Source organism: Augochlora pura, chromosome 10, assembly GCF_028453695.1.
Source record: "Augochlora pura isolate Apur16 chromosome 10, APUR_v2.2.1, whole genome shotgun sequence".
Taxonomy (NCBI): Eukaryota; Metazoa; Arthropoda; class Insecta; order Hymenoptera; family Halictidae; genus Augochlora; species Augochlora pura.
In genome coordinates this window covers 10,870,923-10,885,203 of record NC_135781.1, presented here as the reverse complement: position 1 = coordinate 10,885,203, position 14,281 = coordinate 10,870,923, and the positions used below count along the sequence as shown (strand labels likewise).

The 14,281-nt window shown below is 40.3% G+C and overlaps 1 protein-coding gene across 15 annotated transcripts in view; it reads right to left on the bottom strand.

Annotated features, from left to right (window-relative positions):
- The window catches only part of Hipk (Homeodomain interacting protein kinase), a 67,741-nt gene that overhangs the window by 23,006 nt on the left and 30,454 nt on the right, over window positions 1-14,281 (bottom strand). For 11 of the 15 annotated variants that reach the window (XM_078191520.1, XM_078191510.1, XM_078191516.1 and 8 more), the window contains exons 2-8: window positions 7,409-7,762; window positions 3,044-3,388; window positions 2,219-2,311; window positions 1,580-1,798; window positions 1,111-1,483; window positions 505-722; window positions 81-404 (exon numbers count right to left, since the gene is read on the bottom strand). In XM_078191520.1, coding sequence (XP_078047646.1) covers window positions 81-404; window positions 505-722; window positions 1,111-1,483; window positions 1,580-1,798; window positions 2,219-2,311; window positions 3,044-3,388; window positions 7,409-7,759 — 1,923 coding nt within the window. In that variant the 5' untranslated portion in view covers window positions 7,760-7,762. Of the gene's footprint in view, window positions 1-80; window positions 405-504; window positions 723-1,110; window positions 1,484-1,579; window positions 1,799-2,218; window positions 2,312-3,043; window positions 3,389-6,961; window positions 7,388-7,408; window positions 7,763-8,565; window positions 8,978-14,281 lie in introns of those variants that run through there. The other 4 variants (XM_078191508.1, XM_078191509.1, XM_078191517.1 and 1 more) reach the window with 4 other exon arrangements.

Here is a 14,281-nt window from a genome sequence, read left to right as displayed (position 1 = left end):
TTGAAGCAGAAACTGTGAACATTATTTTGTGTATTGTGGTATTAATTTATTCAGCGACAAGTAGAAGGTTGTTTACGAACCAGATTGTCGTATCCTGTTTGCGCAGTGCGATGTTCTCTGACCAGTCGTTGTACTTGATTGGTCAGCTGGTTGTTGAAGGTGAAGGTAACAGCGCTGCCGTTCGTCGTCGGTACGAAATTCGCTACCAACGACGTCGGCGGGGGTGGCTGAGGCGCTGGGGGAGCTTGGTGATGCGCCGGACTAGCCGTGAAGTCTCCCGCTCGCCGACAAACCTCCATCATCTGGACGGAAGCCTTGACGTTGTTGCAATGTGCATAATCGACCAAATGCGCCAGTGTGACAAACGCGTGATTCAGAGCCTCCCCAGGTGTTATTCGGCGCTCCTGCGAAATTGGAAACAACACGTAAAGAATACTACTTCCTTTCTCTGCAATAATAACTGGTCTTTGCCTCCAAATAGAGGCAACATGAACTAGATATTACTACCTGGTCCATTGTGAGCATCCTCTTCAAAAGGTCAATGAACTCTCTTCTATCCGCTTTCTCAGCCAGAAGCTGACCACCCTCCAGGTCAGTTGGCACATTCACCTGACCGATATCGTCGAGACAGTTAAAAATATATTTTCTCGCCTCCTTCGACTTGATACCGGTCTCGGTCTCATGCTCTTCAGGTGTTTTAAGTCGCCAAAACGGATATGTACCTGAAAAAATCATATGAACGTTTATTAGATAGTTTTCAAACCGACGCGCAAGGTATTCGGCTACATATGTAGTTTACAGCTAACAAATTCTTCAGAATGAGCGAACAAATTATTAACGTAATGTAATTGAACAATTTCTTTAAAAAGAATCTTCCCGGTAGGTAGATAGTTAGTGGACTTTCTAATAATTACGTTACAATCAGTGGAGACTTTACAATACTCTCTTAAATTGATTATTTTTCTGCTGTTTAAGGGTTCTTGCTTCCTCAAAAAAAAATAATATTTGGGATTAAGGAGCTTCTAGAAATCGTTCGTCTTTGGTTAGCAGACTGAAGCATCTGATAGTGCAGAACATTCTGCAAAGTCAAGCGAGTATGGCGGCACTTACTGTCCATGTCCCTGTAAAAGAATTTGGTAGTTTTGCTGGCGTTATTCAACATGTGCTCCGTCGGTAGGCCTTGCGTCTGACTAATATATCGGATCTGATCGTATTCGGAGCTGCCGGGGTATAGAGGCCATCCTAAAAACAACTCCGCAACCACACAGCCGAGCGACCACATATCTATCGCTTCACAATACGGAAGTCCAAGTATAATTTCGGGCGCACGGTAGTATCGCGATTGCAGGTACGTGTTGCAGACAGCTTTCGACACGTGGGAGGCCGACCCAAAGTCGATTACTTTCACACGGTATGGCTGACGTACCGGGTCCACCAACATGATGTTCTCTGGCTTGAGGTCCGCGTGGATCAACCCCAATTGCTGCAACCATACACCATACATTATTCATCCGTTAAACGGTCTCCATAAATAAATTTGTCTCAATCATCGTCGAACCGTGAAAACGCGCGTCCTTACCTTGAGCTTCAGTAGAGCGGTGAGTACTTGCTGGAGAATCGGTCGGATGTATTTCAATGGTAGGGGTGAGAATTTGTTTTGCTTCAAAAAATCATAAAGATTCTGCTCGAGCATCTCGAAGACCAGGCAGGTGTGGGACTTGTGCTGGAAGCACTCGTAAGCGCGCACAAAGTTGAACTCATCCGCGTTTTCCTGACTGAGCCGAGACAGGATGGAGACCTGTTTCGAACCGAAGATATACTTAAGACACCATTCTGCACAGTCGGACGCCGGTCGCAACCAAATGATCAGTTTTGAACTTTCCGATCCTATCACCTTGAATATCTTAGTTGTTTTTGAAGATAAAGGAACAGATAAGGAAAAAAATCGTTTGTAAGGGCCATTATCATTGTAAACTATTTTTCTCTACATCATCATCACCAGCAGTTCAAGATCGTCAATGCTTTTCTAACAGAAACGTATATTTCGTATCATTTTCATAGTTGAGATCAACAGACCAACAGTAGTCTATATTTACCGTAACCTACGTGTGACCTTGAATATCATTCCTTTTTTAACATTAGTCGCAACCGAGATACTCGAAGGGATCAATAAATTGTAGATTTTATGTATTCATGAGATCTCGAAAGATTCGCTTACCTCAATCTGACCTTGGCGCGCGTACGATGGATGGTTCTTCAAAATTTTGATGGCCACGATCTCGTTCGTTCCTTTCTTCCAGCATTTCACGACCTATAACAAACCCAAGGTGCGGTTCGTACCTCCGGAAACTCGACCAACTCCTCGCTGCGTAAAGCACGCATTGGAGAATGCGCGAAAGAATTTTCATCTAAATTCACCGCTGTGTTTCTGCACACATTTATTCAGACTATAAACTAGTTTTTCTGATTCATTCCTGAGAGCTGAAAGGCAATCTCCGCGTTTCATTGCCATGCGCGGCGGCTTTTTTTCTTTAAGGACAGAATTAAAGCGGCAGGCTCTATGGAATCAGTACAGGGTACCAGTTTCATGAGGATTGTACGTAGGCGTTTGTTGACACTGCAGACGTACTTTATTAAAAATTCCGTGTACTGAATGCTCTTTGAGCCACTAGAACTTACTTTCCAATCTTCCTTTCAACGCGCTCTCCAAAGGTGCAACGTTTAAAGAGTCTCGCCACTTTGAATAATGTTTATTATAAGCGTATTTGCAAGCCATAAACTTTGTAATGTCCTTTAGAAACTGTTTAATGCATCTAAAAGGTTTGAAGTTGATATTTTTGCTAGTATCGGTTGGGAAAAAACAGCATTGTAACTTTTGATAGAATCGCTCTTTTTGCAAACAACAAATTTGATTATATTATCTAGAGATATCTAGATGGATCCATAAGGTTTGAAGTTTATATGTGTTTCAGTTTCGATTGGGAAAGTTTTCAAAGTGGGAAGAGAGTCTGATTAGAAAGACGATTAAAAAGTGACTGCAAACCTGTCCAAAAGTGCCTCTGCCCAGGAACTCGAGGACCTCGTACTGGTTGGTCATCGAGTAGAGAACTTCGTGCTGGACCAACTGGTAATCTCCATCCCCCTGGGGGTTGCTGCCGCCACCACCCCCGTTGGCAGCGTTGGTCACCTGCTTACTGTGCGCCGTCATCCCTGTCTGCTTGTGTTGCTGCTGCTGCTGTTGTTGTTGTTGCTGCTGCTGTTGTTGTTGCAGCTGTTGTTGCTGTTGGGTATGATGTTGCGACACTACAGTACTACCCACTGCGTTCGTCGCGTTGGCGGAGTGGACTGCCAGGCCGTCAACATTACCTTCCCTCGACCAAGTCTTTCTCTGTAGGAGGAATACACCTTATACAAAAATTTTTAGGCGTTAAGAAAATCGTAAGTAGTATCCGCAGACTTTAGTTAGTAAAGGCTGACCCCTCGATTTTATCTCTCCGAGAGAGACACCTTGGTCATTAGCAAACCGCTTTCGTTAGTGGGAAACGATTCACACACTGTGAGAGGATTGAATCTTGTGCGAAAATTATTGGACGTTAATAAAATCGCAGGTAGCTTCCATTACTTCATCTATGAGACTTAGTATAACGGTGTTTTTGTAGATAGTTAGTGTGGGATAACACCTGACTCTTGTCTGCTGCAGAGAAGTATACTTTGACTAACAATGTTTCGAACATTGAGAGATAACTTTTACAAGCTAAGAATGATAGATTGACTTTTTCCGAGAGTATTACAACTTGCACGAAAATTTTTGCTTGTTAAGAAGATCGTAGACATTTTCACTGCTTAGTTAACAAGGGACAATGCAGGTTTTGCATATCGAGGAAGAAGTACACTTTCGATAACGACGTTTCGGAGGCGGAATGAAAACTTTACTGAGTAAAGCATGATGGATCGACTCTCTGTAGGAGGATTATGCCTTGTGCAGACATTTTTAAGCGTTATGATGATCGTAGGTAGAGCTTCGATAGCTATAGTTGGTAAGGGACGATTGGTGACGAGTGTACGTAGGAGTAAGCAGAGGACTCGAACGCCCAGCAGTGCCGTGCACAATACTACTACTTCCAATGCTAAGTAATTTCTTCTTATTTAAACCGTAATTCAATCATCCAAATTCAAATATATCTTCTCTAAAGTATAATGAAACATGTAAATACATGAATCAAGAGATTAAAATATTCTATTTCAAACACCAGTCTATTAAAACGATATCTCGCTTTTAATTTCGCATATCATTTTCCTCGAACCGTACAGCATTTAACACTGTAAATGAGAATCGTTTATCTCAGGAATTTCAGCTCGGACCAGACACAATCTGAATGATCAAACAAGGTCCATCGATCACGGGATTGTTTCTGTGACGAACGTTTCGTCGAGAAGGCAAGGTGGCACTGATAAGATGAAGATATTCGGTGTTACGAACATTTCAGGAAAATATTCGGCATTAAGACACGAGGCCTCCTCCCAACAGAAGTATATCGCGATGACCGACATGAAATATGAAATGGGAGCCTTGGATGTTCGGAATCGATACGTGCAACTACGCCACACGGAAAAGTTGCCCGGTGAAAAGACCGTTTGCCAGTGTGCCCATCGTGCACCTTACTGATCGACGACGGAGCCGAAACGATTGCCTTGGTTCGTAATTACTCCCCAAGGATGCCGGGTCGTTAAAGGTAAGCGAGCATCGACAAAGGATGGCGCAGCTTTACGACTTTACCAGAACAAAGCTACGTGGAAGTTGCGCTAACTACGAACCTAGCGCCTGGGCCGCCGGATACTACTGATTATCTCGGTACAGATTGCTGCTCAAGGATCATCTGGAGCCCACCGATCGTGCACTGAATCTCCATCTGATTGGAGTATCAGTTCTAGAAGCAGACTTTTCTAATGGGAGTTTAGCGAGGGCAGACTTGGAATCCAGAGTCCCAGAGACATTATATTTAATTTTACTAGCTGCAGGTCTCAATTCATAAGGTCAGATTTTGGGTCATCCTTTTAGTGCTGGGGTTAATTTTATCACAGCTAGGAAGCCTTAGAGGTAAGAGCAGGACCTAATTTTCAGGAAGAAAACAATTTCTAACTAGACTTCTACTCAATTTTTGCTGGGTTTAAGTCCTGACCTTCTTTTAGCTGCTAAATGCTAGAAAATCATAGCACTGCTCGTAGCCGAACTTTCTAAAAACCCGGAGAATATATCTTTCCTGGGAACAGGCTCTAATATATACGTAGTTATTTTTATAAGATGTAGGATATTCTTTCAGATCTATTGTAGTAGAATATCGTGAAACTGATACTACACCTCAAGTTCTCTTCAAATCAGGAAAACTAATTTTGCTAAACTGAGATGCTGACTCCTAATTACGATCTTTGTTGAATTTTGTTTGTCATTTCTTAACTCTGCGTCTAACAAACAATGAAGAGATACGTTTGCCAGAAGGTCTGACTTGTATCTAAATAAAACTTTGAATTTTGCTCCACCCTCCAGCTACATTGTCCCAGAAACTAAGGAACTTTTCCTCCTCAAAAGCAAGTAATTTCCAAGTTTTGATGTTTGTCTTTCATCGTGATAGGTGGGAAGGAAGCTAAAATAGTAGAAGTGTGAGACAGGGAATATTTTTAGCAATAGGAAGGAAGCATTAACGAGTCAGAGAGAGAGAGAGAGAGAGAGAGAGAGAGAGAGAGAGAGAGAGAGAGAGCACAAGAGCAGACGCACGCTGCAAAGGCGAGGTTCGTTATCGCACAAAGCGGTGGATCCGTGGATGAGTCTCGAAATAAAATGCACGCAGTCGTCGGATCGACTGCGTCTCTTCAACGGTATCGATGAAACACCGAAGCAAATAGCACAAAGGGATGGGAGATACACCTGGAAGGATGGTCTTCGGAACGCGAGGATGAACGTATCTCGACGAGATGCAGAGGCCACGGATACACAGTAATCATTCCTCTTAGGATCGGTTGCCGCGGATACACTAACTCTTCTGCAGTTTTTTTTTTACCTTGAAACTGGAACAGAGTCATCGAACATTCATGCGATTTTTCAAGAATTTCGATACATTGCAATAGAAAATCGAGTGCCCGCAAGATTCTAAGAGGAAGTGCGATGAACACTATTATCTTTGGACCATATCTTTCTGGTAGAAATATTACGGTTTTTTCACGATACTTCTCTAACATTTTTAATGGACGTTCATAAAGTTTCTTTCTTAGGGGACATTAAAATTTGACTGCTCGGTAAAAAAAATTCTCGTAAATTTTGAAGCACCTGATAACCAGACACTTAGAAAGTAACTTACAGCTGCCTTTAAGCTGGTCATGAGATAAATAGTCGGACAAAAGTTCTACATCATTATTGAGATCGTCGTTTACGTGAAATATTAGTTTAAGACGTATTCTCATTTGTTATAGGAACTTATCGTACTCGGCGGAATACAAGCTGTTCGACAATGCATTGATTATAATTATTCTTATCATTTTTCCAAGGCAAAATATAACAGTGCTATACCAGAGCTACGTCGCTTTTATCGTTCGACTGATTCAGCATTATTTACCATTGCTACTAAACCCTACCAAGTCCTAAAAATATTTAGTTTCAATAATTCTGGAATTTGAGTAATTGTCAAATAAAACACGAAGACCTGGTCGTTTGACCAGCATCGATAAGTTTGGCAAAGTAAAAATCAATTAGTAAAAAATCCAAAGCCTAACCAACAGGTTTCCTTTTGCTGAGTCATTATTTATCTTGTCTGAATGTAACAAATATAAAATTGACTTCGATTGCGGCTAGGATCCAGCAGAAAGACGGCAGGAAGAAGCAATGTTTACGCACGGAGAAGGAAGGTGGATACATTTGATTAGACTGCAGAAGTGTTAAACGTGCAAACGATCCTCGGGTGCAGCTTACCCTGGTCGAGATACGTCGAACGAACCCGGGCCAGTTCGAATCGAGCCGTGGTCGATCGAAAGAGTAGAGTAGAATCTCCTTGGAGTAGGAGAACGGGGCTTCGGCGTTAACGCTTTATTTATAGCCGTTTCGAGCGGTCCCATCGAGCGTGTATCGATAACAGCCGTGAATGCATTCTGTCTCGCGATTATGAGCTTCTAATCGTAACCGCGACCAACAATCGCCGACGTCCATCTCGGCGAGATGGGCCGAGAAGCGTTAACGTCGGGCTGGCCCGCGCGGTCCCGGGGTCGCAACGATAGTAATCGAGGCTCCCCCTGATCGTGATCGCTGCGATCGTGTCCCAACGTGTTTCGTTTCTAGATTTCTTTCAGGTCTGTTTTGTTTTAGCTTTTTCGTTTCGTGAGTCTTTGTCGACGCGATGAGATCGCAGGAATCGGCACCAACCTTCTGGCTACAGCGTTGGTACGTGTCTAAGAGCTTGATCGTCGAGGCTCGTACCAGGGTCTGTTGGTTCGGGCTACTCTTCTGCAGCGCATTATTATTGTTGTGCAGCGAGCTAAACGCGGTATTAGCACCGTTCACGGAGTACCGTTGCTGCAGCCCGGTATTGTCTAATTGGTAGTCGCCGGTCGATTGGACCAATGCGTGCTGGATCACCGGCTGGCTCACGTTGTACTCCAACTTCCGTTTCTTGCTGTGATGGTGAACGGTGTTGTTACTGCTGCTGCTGCTGCTGCTGCTGCTGCTGCCGTTGACGCTACTCGTCTGCTGTGTTTGGATGAACATGTCACACATTCCCTGGAATCACAAAGAAACGGCATAATGTTAATAAAGGTATTTCTTCGTCAATACTTTTCACTAGATCTAGAAATTCATTTAGCGCCTTATTGCAAATTGATTTCAGCCTTGGTGACAAACAGAAACGTCGATAACATATCAAAATTACAAGCATATTCGATTAATTTTATTGAAATTGTATTGGCCTTTTAAAAATATGTTGCGATACCAAGGCTCTTAGGATAACAGAAACTCTGTAAAAATAAAAATTGCTTGCAATAACTGCAAGACACAAAAACTATAAATCATTTCTCCTCTTAATACCTTTAATTAGTTAGAAATATCGTAACAAAAGTTTTCAATTCTTTAAATAATTTTACTGTTTGGCAGTGGATCTCCTAATTTTTGTTATAATGATATCAGCAGTTCAAAGATAACAATTGATACAACGACGAAATAAATATTAGTAACTGGAAAGTTTCAATGAAAACCTAAGAATCAAGATGATATTAAAGATAAAGATTTTTACGTTTCTGTTCCATTGATTAGAAGAACGATATGGAATGAGATTATGCAGGTTGTAATAAATGTAACAATTGTGTCGCAGTTCACTGTATTCCAAAAAGCCAAGAAAAATATTTCAAGAATGCCGGGGTAGTTTTGGTGATATTACTGCGCACAAACGTTGAAGTAAATAAAAGAGTTTCAATAGAAGTAATTATTTGAAGATTTGGAAATTGCTTTGTCTATGAACGAAAATTATTTTAGTGTGGCACCAAATGAATTTCCGCATCTAACGGTTGCAATCAATATGGTTTACGAACGTTTGTCGCTGTCAGTGTCGTCTAGGATTGAATAGCAACTCAGGCTATTGGTATAGACGTCTGCTAGCAAATAAGTAGGACCAAGATGTCCTATTATGGATGGACAAACAGTAAAAGTTAGATCATGGTCGTGCGATCAGCTTGATCGACTACGGTACTGATTTCTGGTTGACAATTCCGCTCGCAAGGAATTTGCCGCTCGGGCATTTCTTAGGCTCGATGCATCATCTGAATCGATTACTTCATATCATTCCTATGATACTTGATATTTCGATAGGTTAACTTTCATAGTTGAAATTCAGATTCTGCACCGGTATGTCGTATGTCCTGTCGGCTGACGGACTGGCAATTTCATATATTGTTCCATGGTACTACGACATCTAATGTTTTAACCTCTTCAAGGATGGATTTTCTAAGGACAGACAAAGACGATTTTATATTTGTGGTTAGACATACCTCACAGAATACGAAAACGTGGATATCGAACAAAATAAAAACGGGGAAAAAATCATTACGGGCTTGGTCAGAATTGTGTTTGGGTGTGCGATTGTACGGTATCCTTGAAGAGATTAACGATGAGCACAAATATAAGGAGAACACGCAACATGAGTCAATTATAATTTACACCTAATTAGAAATTGCAGAATTATAGATTTCTAGTCGAATTTTGTCTATTTTGATCGACAGGTGCTGTCACCTGTCGTGTAATAAATTTTTCGTAATAATCATGCATACTTCATAGTACAAGTATCTCTTCTTCGCTCAATTCAAAGTTTTCGAAATTCATTCAAGGTAAAACTTAAACTGTTTATCGTTTGTAACCAGGCGGATTTATTTATTATTAGATTGCGGATTTGATGAATGTATGGCCAAAATAAATTTAAAATGGTGTAAAGGTTAAAAGAAGTTGAGAACGTTGACGTTGACGACAAAAATCGTGTTTAATTCTTATGTCTCGTAATTGACGAAGACAATTTTTATTTGGCATAAGGATCCGCCATCTATTTAAAAAAAATTCTAAAAAAATTCTGCAGTTTAAAGATGCATCCTCACAGATTCCAGTTGCTCACAGAAGAATTAATTGGCATTTCAAAATTCAAAGAGTTTCATTCAGATAAAGATACTTCACTCAATGTTGCTCAATGCGTAAATGCGCGCATAGCGCTCAAAAATATCGTTATTTCAACAATTAAGTAAAGCACGCCTATCTCCAGGAATATAACAGTCTCGCGAACGAAGCCGACACAAATCCGAAGAATCAACGCACAGATCCTACATTAACAGAAAATCGAAAAGCAGATGAAGTCCTCGAAACAAGAGTCCCAAAGCCCAATTATTTATCAAACACATCCGACAACCGAGGCGTTCAAACGATCATTCAGTCGACCTCTTTCATCGTTTGAGATACATCATCGCCCACGCCAATTCGCGAGACGGATTTTCGACTTTCTGGCGTAGAATTGTATCGAGCGGGGTAAACAGTGGAAAACATTGGGGAACTGAAAATAAGCCAACGAAATGAGGGAACGCTACGCCACGTTTCGACATAACGAAATATATTTCATAGTAGAAGGGAACCGGGGCCACGTTGCTCCGATTTAGGCGAATAAAGAACGCTGCCATCTTAGCGCTGCCGCGTTGCGCACAACTTTAGTAAGACGAATTTTGCCGAATATAATAAAATGTACTGTTGGAGAATTTTTACGTTCACGATCTAATTGATCATGTATCTATTGTAATTTACGTTCGTCGTTTTAATTTGATATGATCGAGTTACTGTACTGTATATCGATATTTTTATGTACAATAGTATGAACGATGAGAATAATCCGCGAGATCCAAGTAATATAGTGTATCATGGAAATCAATGTTTTTCTAATCGATACCATACTACGCAAGAAACCTTATTCGATTCAACTTATTCTCATTTTTAGGGGCACAATTTTTCATGTTCCATGAAGTAAGACAAAACCAAAGAGTAATTAGCGAGAATCTTTAATTAAGTTTCTCTTTAGTTAAATTGTGCTAACTAATCATCCAAAAAATGAAGCTTTAAATTAATAAAATCAATTTCAAATAAGTGGAAACAAATAAATGGAATTATATTAAAGACTCTATGAAGTATATAAGATATTCTAGCTTCGTGGTGTGTGAAATATTTATAAATATCCTGAAAAATGGTAGATATGACAATGAATATTAGTAGATATGACATTTGAACCGAGAACGGTAGAATAGGAGACACGAGGAAAATGAAAAAACACGAGGAAAAAACGAACATTGGCTATTGTAAACCAAAACCGATCGCTAACCACGAGGCTGAACTGAACAAAAGTGATTATTATTACTATTTAATGGTACTGCCGTATTGATTCTTCGTCGTTACGACAATTTGCTACCGAGAAACAGATTAGACAGTCGAAATGGAGGACAGGCGAGGGTAGAACCCAGCTTTCTCCACGACCAACAATTTCGACTCTTTCGCTCGCCCACCGGAGATATAAAAAGTGTACGCGGCGAGGGGGCGTACGTCGACGACTATGAATATTTTCGAGTCTCCTTCGCGTGCCGGTGGCTTTGTATGGTTCCTCGGTGGTTCGGGGCAGTGGTTCTCAAAGGCAGAGCCCTGTCTACGAGACGACCCCGAAAATTCGCGCCGCCCGGGCGGCCGGATATTGAGCAGGATGCACATGTATAGGTACAGCACTCGATTATACAAGCATAATCCTTGGGGCAGGAGAACTAACGCGGAATATATCGGGGTACTCGGCTGGTTGAAATATTCGGTGCCGGGAGAGACTGTTCGCTAGCAGAGAGCACTACTCGAAAGCCATCCGGCGAATATCAGGTTTCCGCGCGCGCGTTGACGGTCGAAATAGCTGCAACACGGGAAAACGTTCTCGGACCGCGCTGTTGACCTGTGATTTTTCGGGCACTGACACCAGTCACTGTCTCGTCACTAGTTGTCGTAATTCGAGACAGATCCCAAGCCGAACGCGGTCGAAAGTGTTAGCGAATCGACGTAGATTCAGTGCAGCCCTCGATAGAGTCAAGAGGAAAAGCTGAACCAGCGGATACTAAGTATTTTTGTTAAATGTTGAAGGATTTTTTCGAAAATATCTTTGCCACGGTTTTATAGTATTATTTGTAGTATTCGTATTGAAACATTTTATTAATATATTTTTATAAAATATTTATTTCCTTAAAAAATATTAAAAAATAGTACATATTTTAGATTATTAGATATTATATATTTAAAAAAATATATTTATTTGGTCAAAATATGAGCCATTTACTACTATACACTCTTCCAAACGAGTTTTCATCGTATTCTAAAATGATTACAAAACTAGTGAATACATGAAAAGTTCAATAATATTTACAAAACCACCCTAAAAATTATGACTATCATATTTTAGATCGTCCTAATTTTTTCCTCCTCAACAATCGAAATTTCGTTGTCGCAGATATTAAATTTTTAAAGTCAAAAATCATTCCGTCGCGTGATAAAGACTTTTCGATACAGTGAAAACTACAAAGAAGATTCAAAGCAATACCACAATGGAAATGAAAAGAGCACAAAAATTGTTGAAGTAGTCACAGTAAGTAGAAATTGATATAAGAGTCGAAGTATAATTGCACGTGTAAAGTCTTCACACTTTATCATTATTTCTACTTTTCCCCCTCAGTTAACGTTCCCTGCATTTTTCTTTTATTACATCCAGCAATATTCTCCAGAGTTCTTTCCTTCATACATCTCTCATTTTTTTCAGTCCACTTTTCTCATGCGTCCCTTTTATTTTCTTGCAGCAGCAGTCTCTCGGATTCTCTACATTATTTATATTTCCTCTCTTCGCTTTACTTTTCTCATGCGTCCCTTTTGTTCTACCTACAGCAATCTCTTTCACGCTCTACATTATTTAACTCACGTCTACTATACTCACGTTTCTATTTTATTCCAGCGTAATCTTCTCAATTCTGTTCTCTGTTAACATTTCTCTTTTTGAATCAAATTTGCCTAGTTTCCCTAGCGACTCTCTAACGCTCTCGCACTAGGTTTTTTTAGAGATCATTATTTAGCCCCGCGATTAGGAGTCTCCTTGAAAAGACTATTCTATCGGCACCCAACGGAGTCATTTCCTTGTAGGTGATAAATTTCCCGATCAGCCGAACCCACGGCACGGAGGATCGTAAACCGAAATCGAGACCGAGACGCTGAATAGTCGGGTGAAATGCCAAAGTTGCGTCTTAATCAAAGAATTTTTGATAGAAATGAGGTAAAACGATGCTTTCTTTAAGTCGAAGGTGAAATATTGTAGAAAAAGTAGGGAAAAATAGAGAGAATGTGGTATGAACTTTTTTTCACCTTGAACATTTATGTTGCACTTGAACTATCCCAACAAAATGGTGACATGATGATTTCAAATTTGGTCACAAAATTTATGTAACACTTCGAGAAGCTAACAAATTTGTGATTTTTTCGTTGAAATGACTTGACAAGCTGCTGATTTCTTTTTCAAAATCTTTAAACAGTAAAAAATTTGAAATCAACATGTCAAAATCTATGGGAAATGATGCATAACATGTCATTAAAAAAAGAAGCCAACCTGGTATTGAATAAATTATAGTTTTGTCGACATATTTAAAGTTTAACATAAATTTTCAAAGTTAAACAATGTTCACACTACGTTCTCCCTAGTTTTTCCTTACTGTAAAACATTTCAGTTTTCAAGTAAACAACTAGCATTACTTTATCTAATCTCTATTGAAAGTTCTTCGATTTTGACACAACCTTGTCATTTCGTACCACTGTGCGCCGCCGCGCTACGTCGCGACAAGCCGGTCGGTTTCGAAAGCTGCAGGAACGATATGGATACGAGAAGTTCTCAGCGAGACCTAATCTCTGGTTTACTGGGACGATACCGTGTTCACAAAATTAAGCCGGCGATAAGATAGCTGTGTGTGCGTGTCTTCGCCCTTATCGATCGCGAAAAAAGGCTGCGCACGTGCGCGCGGATACCGCGTATATTCGCAAGTACCTGATGGGAAAAATCACCGACACAAACTTGGACAATGATTCGACACTGAACTAGATGGATAACTGACGCAAGAAGACAACTATTTTTATTAATAAAAAAAGTCAACTTCATAATTTTATCAGGAGCTGTGATAATAAAGTTGGTCTTGTATCGCGTAATCATATTCTTTAAAGAACTGTTTAAATGTTTATCTGAATAAAATAAATTTGTATTTCGTTGATTTTCCTAATAAAGTTTTTAGGAGAAACGGCTACAAACTCGTGTATATAAAGGCGACTCTATCCTGTTTAATAAATATTATTATTACTATCATTATTGTTATTATCATTTCTCGCAGTGAATACGGACAATAAAACATTTTTTAATTAGAATTTCTGGAATGTGTTGTGTTAAAAGAACGACGGTCAGGTAAACTTTGTATTCGCAATTGTTTTAGAAAAATATGTTTGAATGAAGAAACGTGTATCTTCTAACAAAGTAAGTATAAATTGAAGAATTCGAAATTAATGATTTAGTTAGCAAGTGCTACCCGCACTTAGGGTAGGACGATCCAGTAAGAGAAGCGAGACTTTGGCGCGTGGTGCGAATTTCGCGCCCCACCCTCTAAGATCGCGTTCTCGGGCAACGATTTCTTCCTGTTTGAAGAAGTGCGACGCAAAAGGAGTGAACGAGTCCGA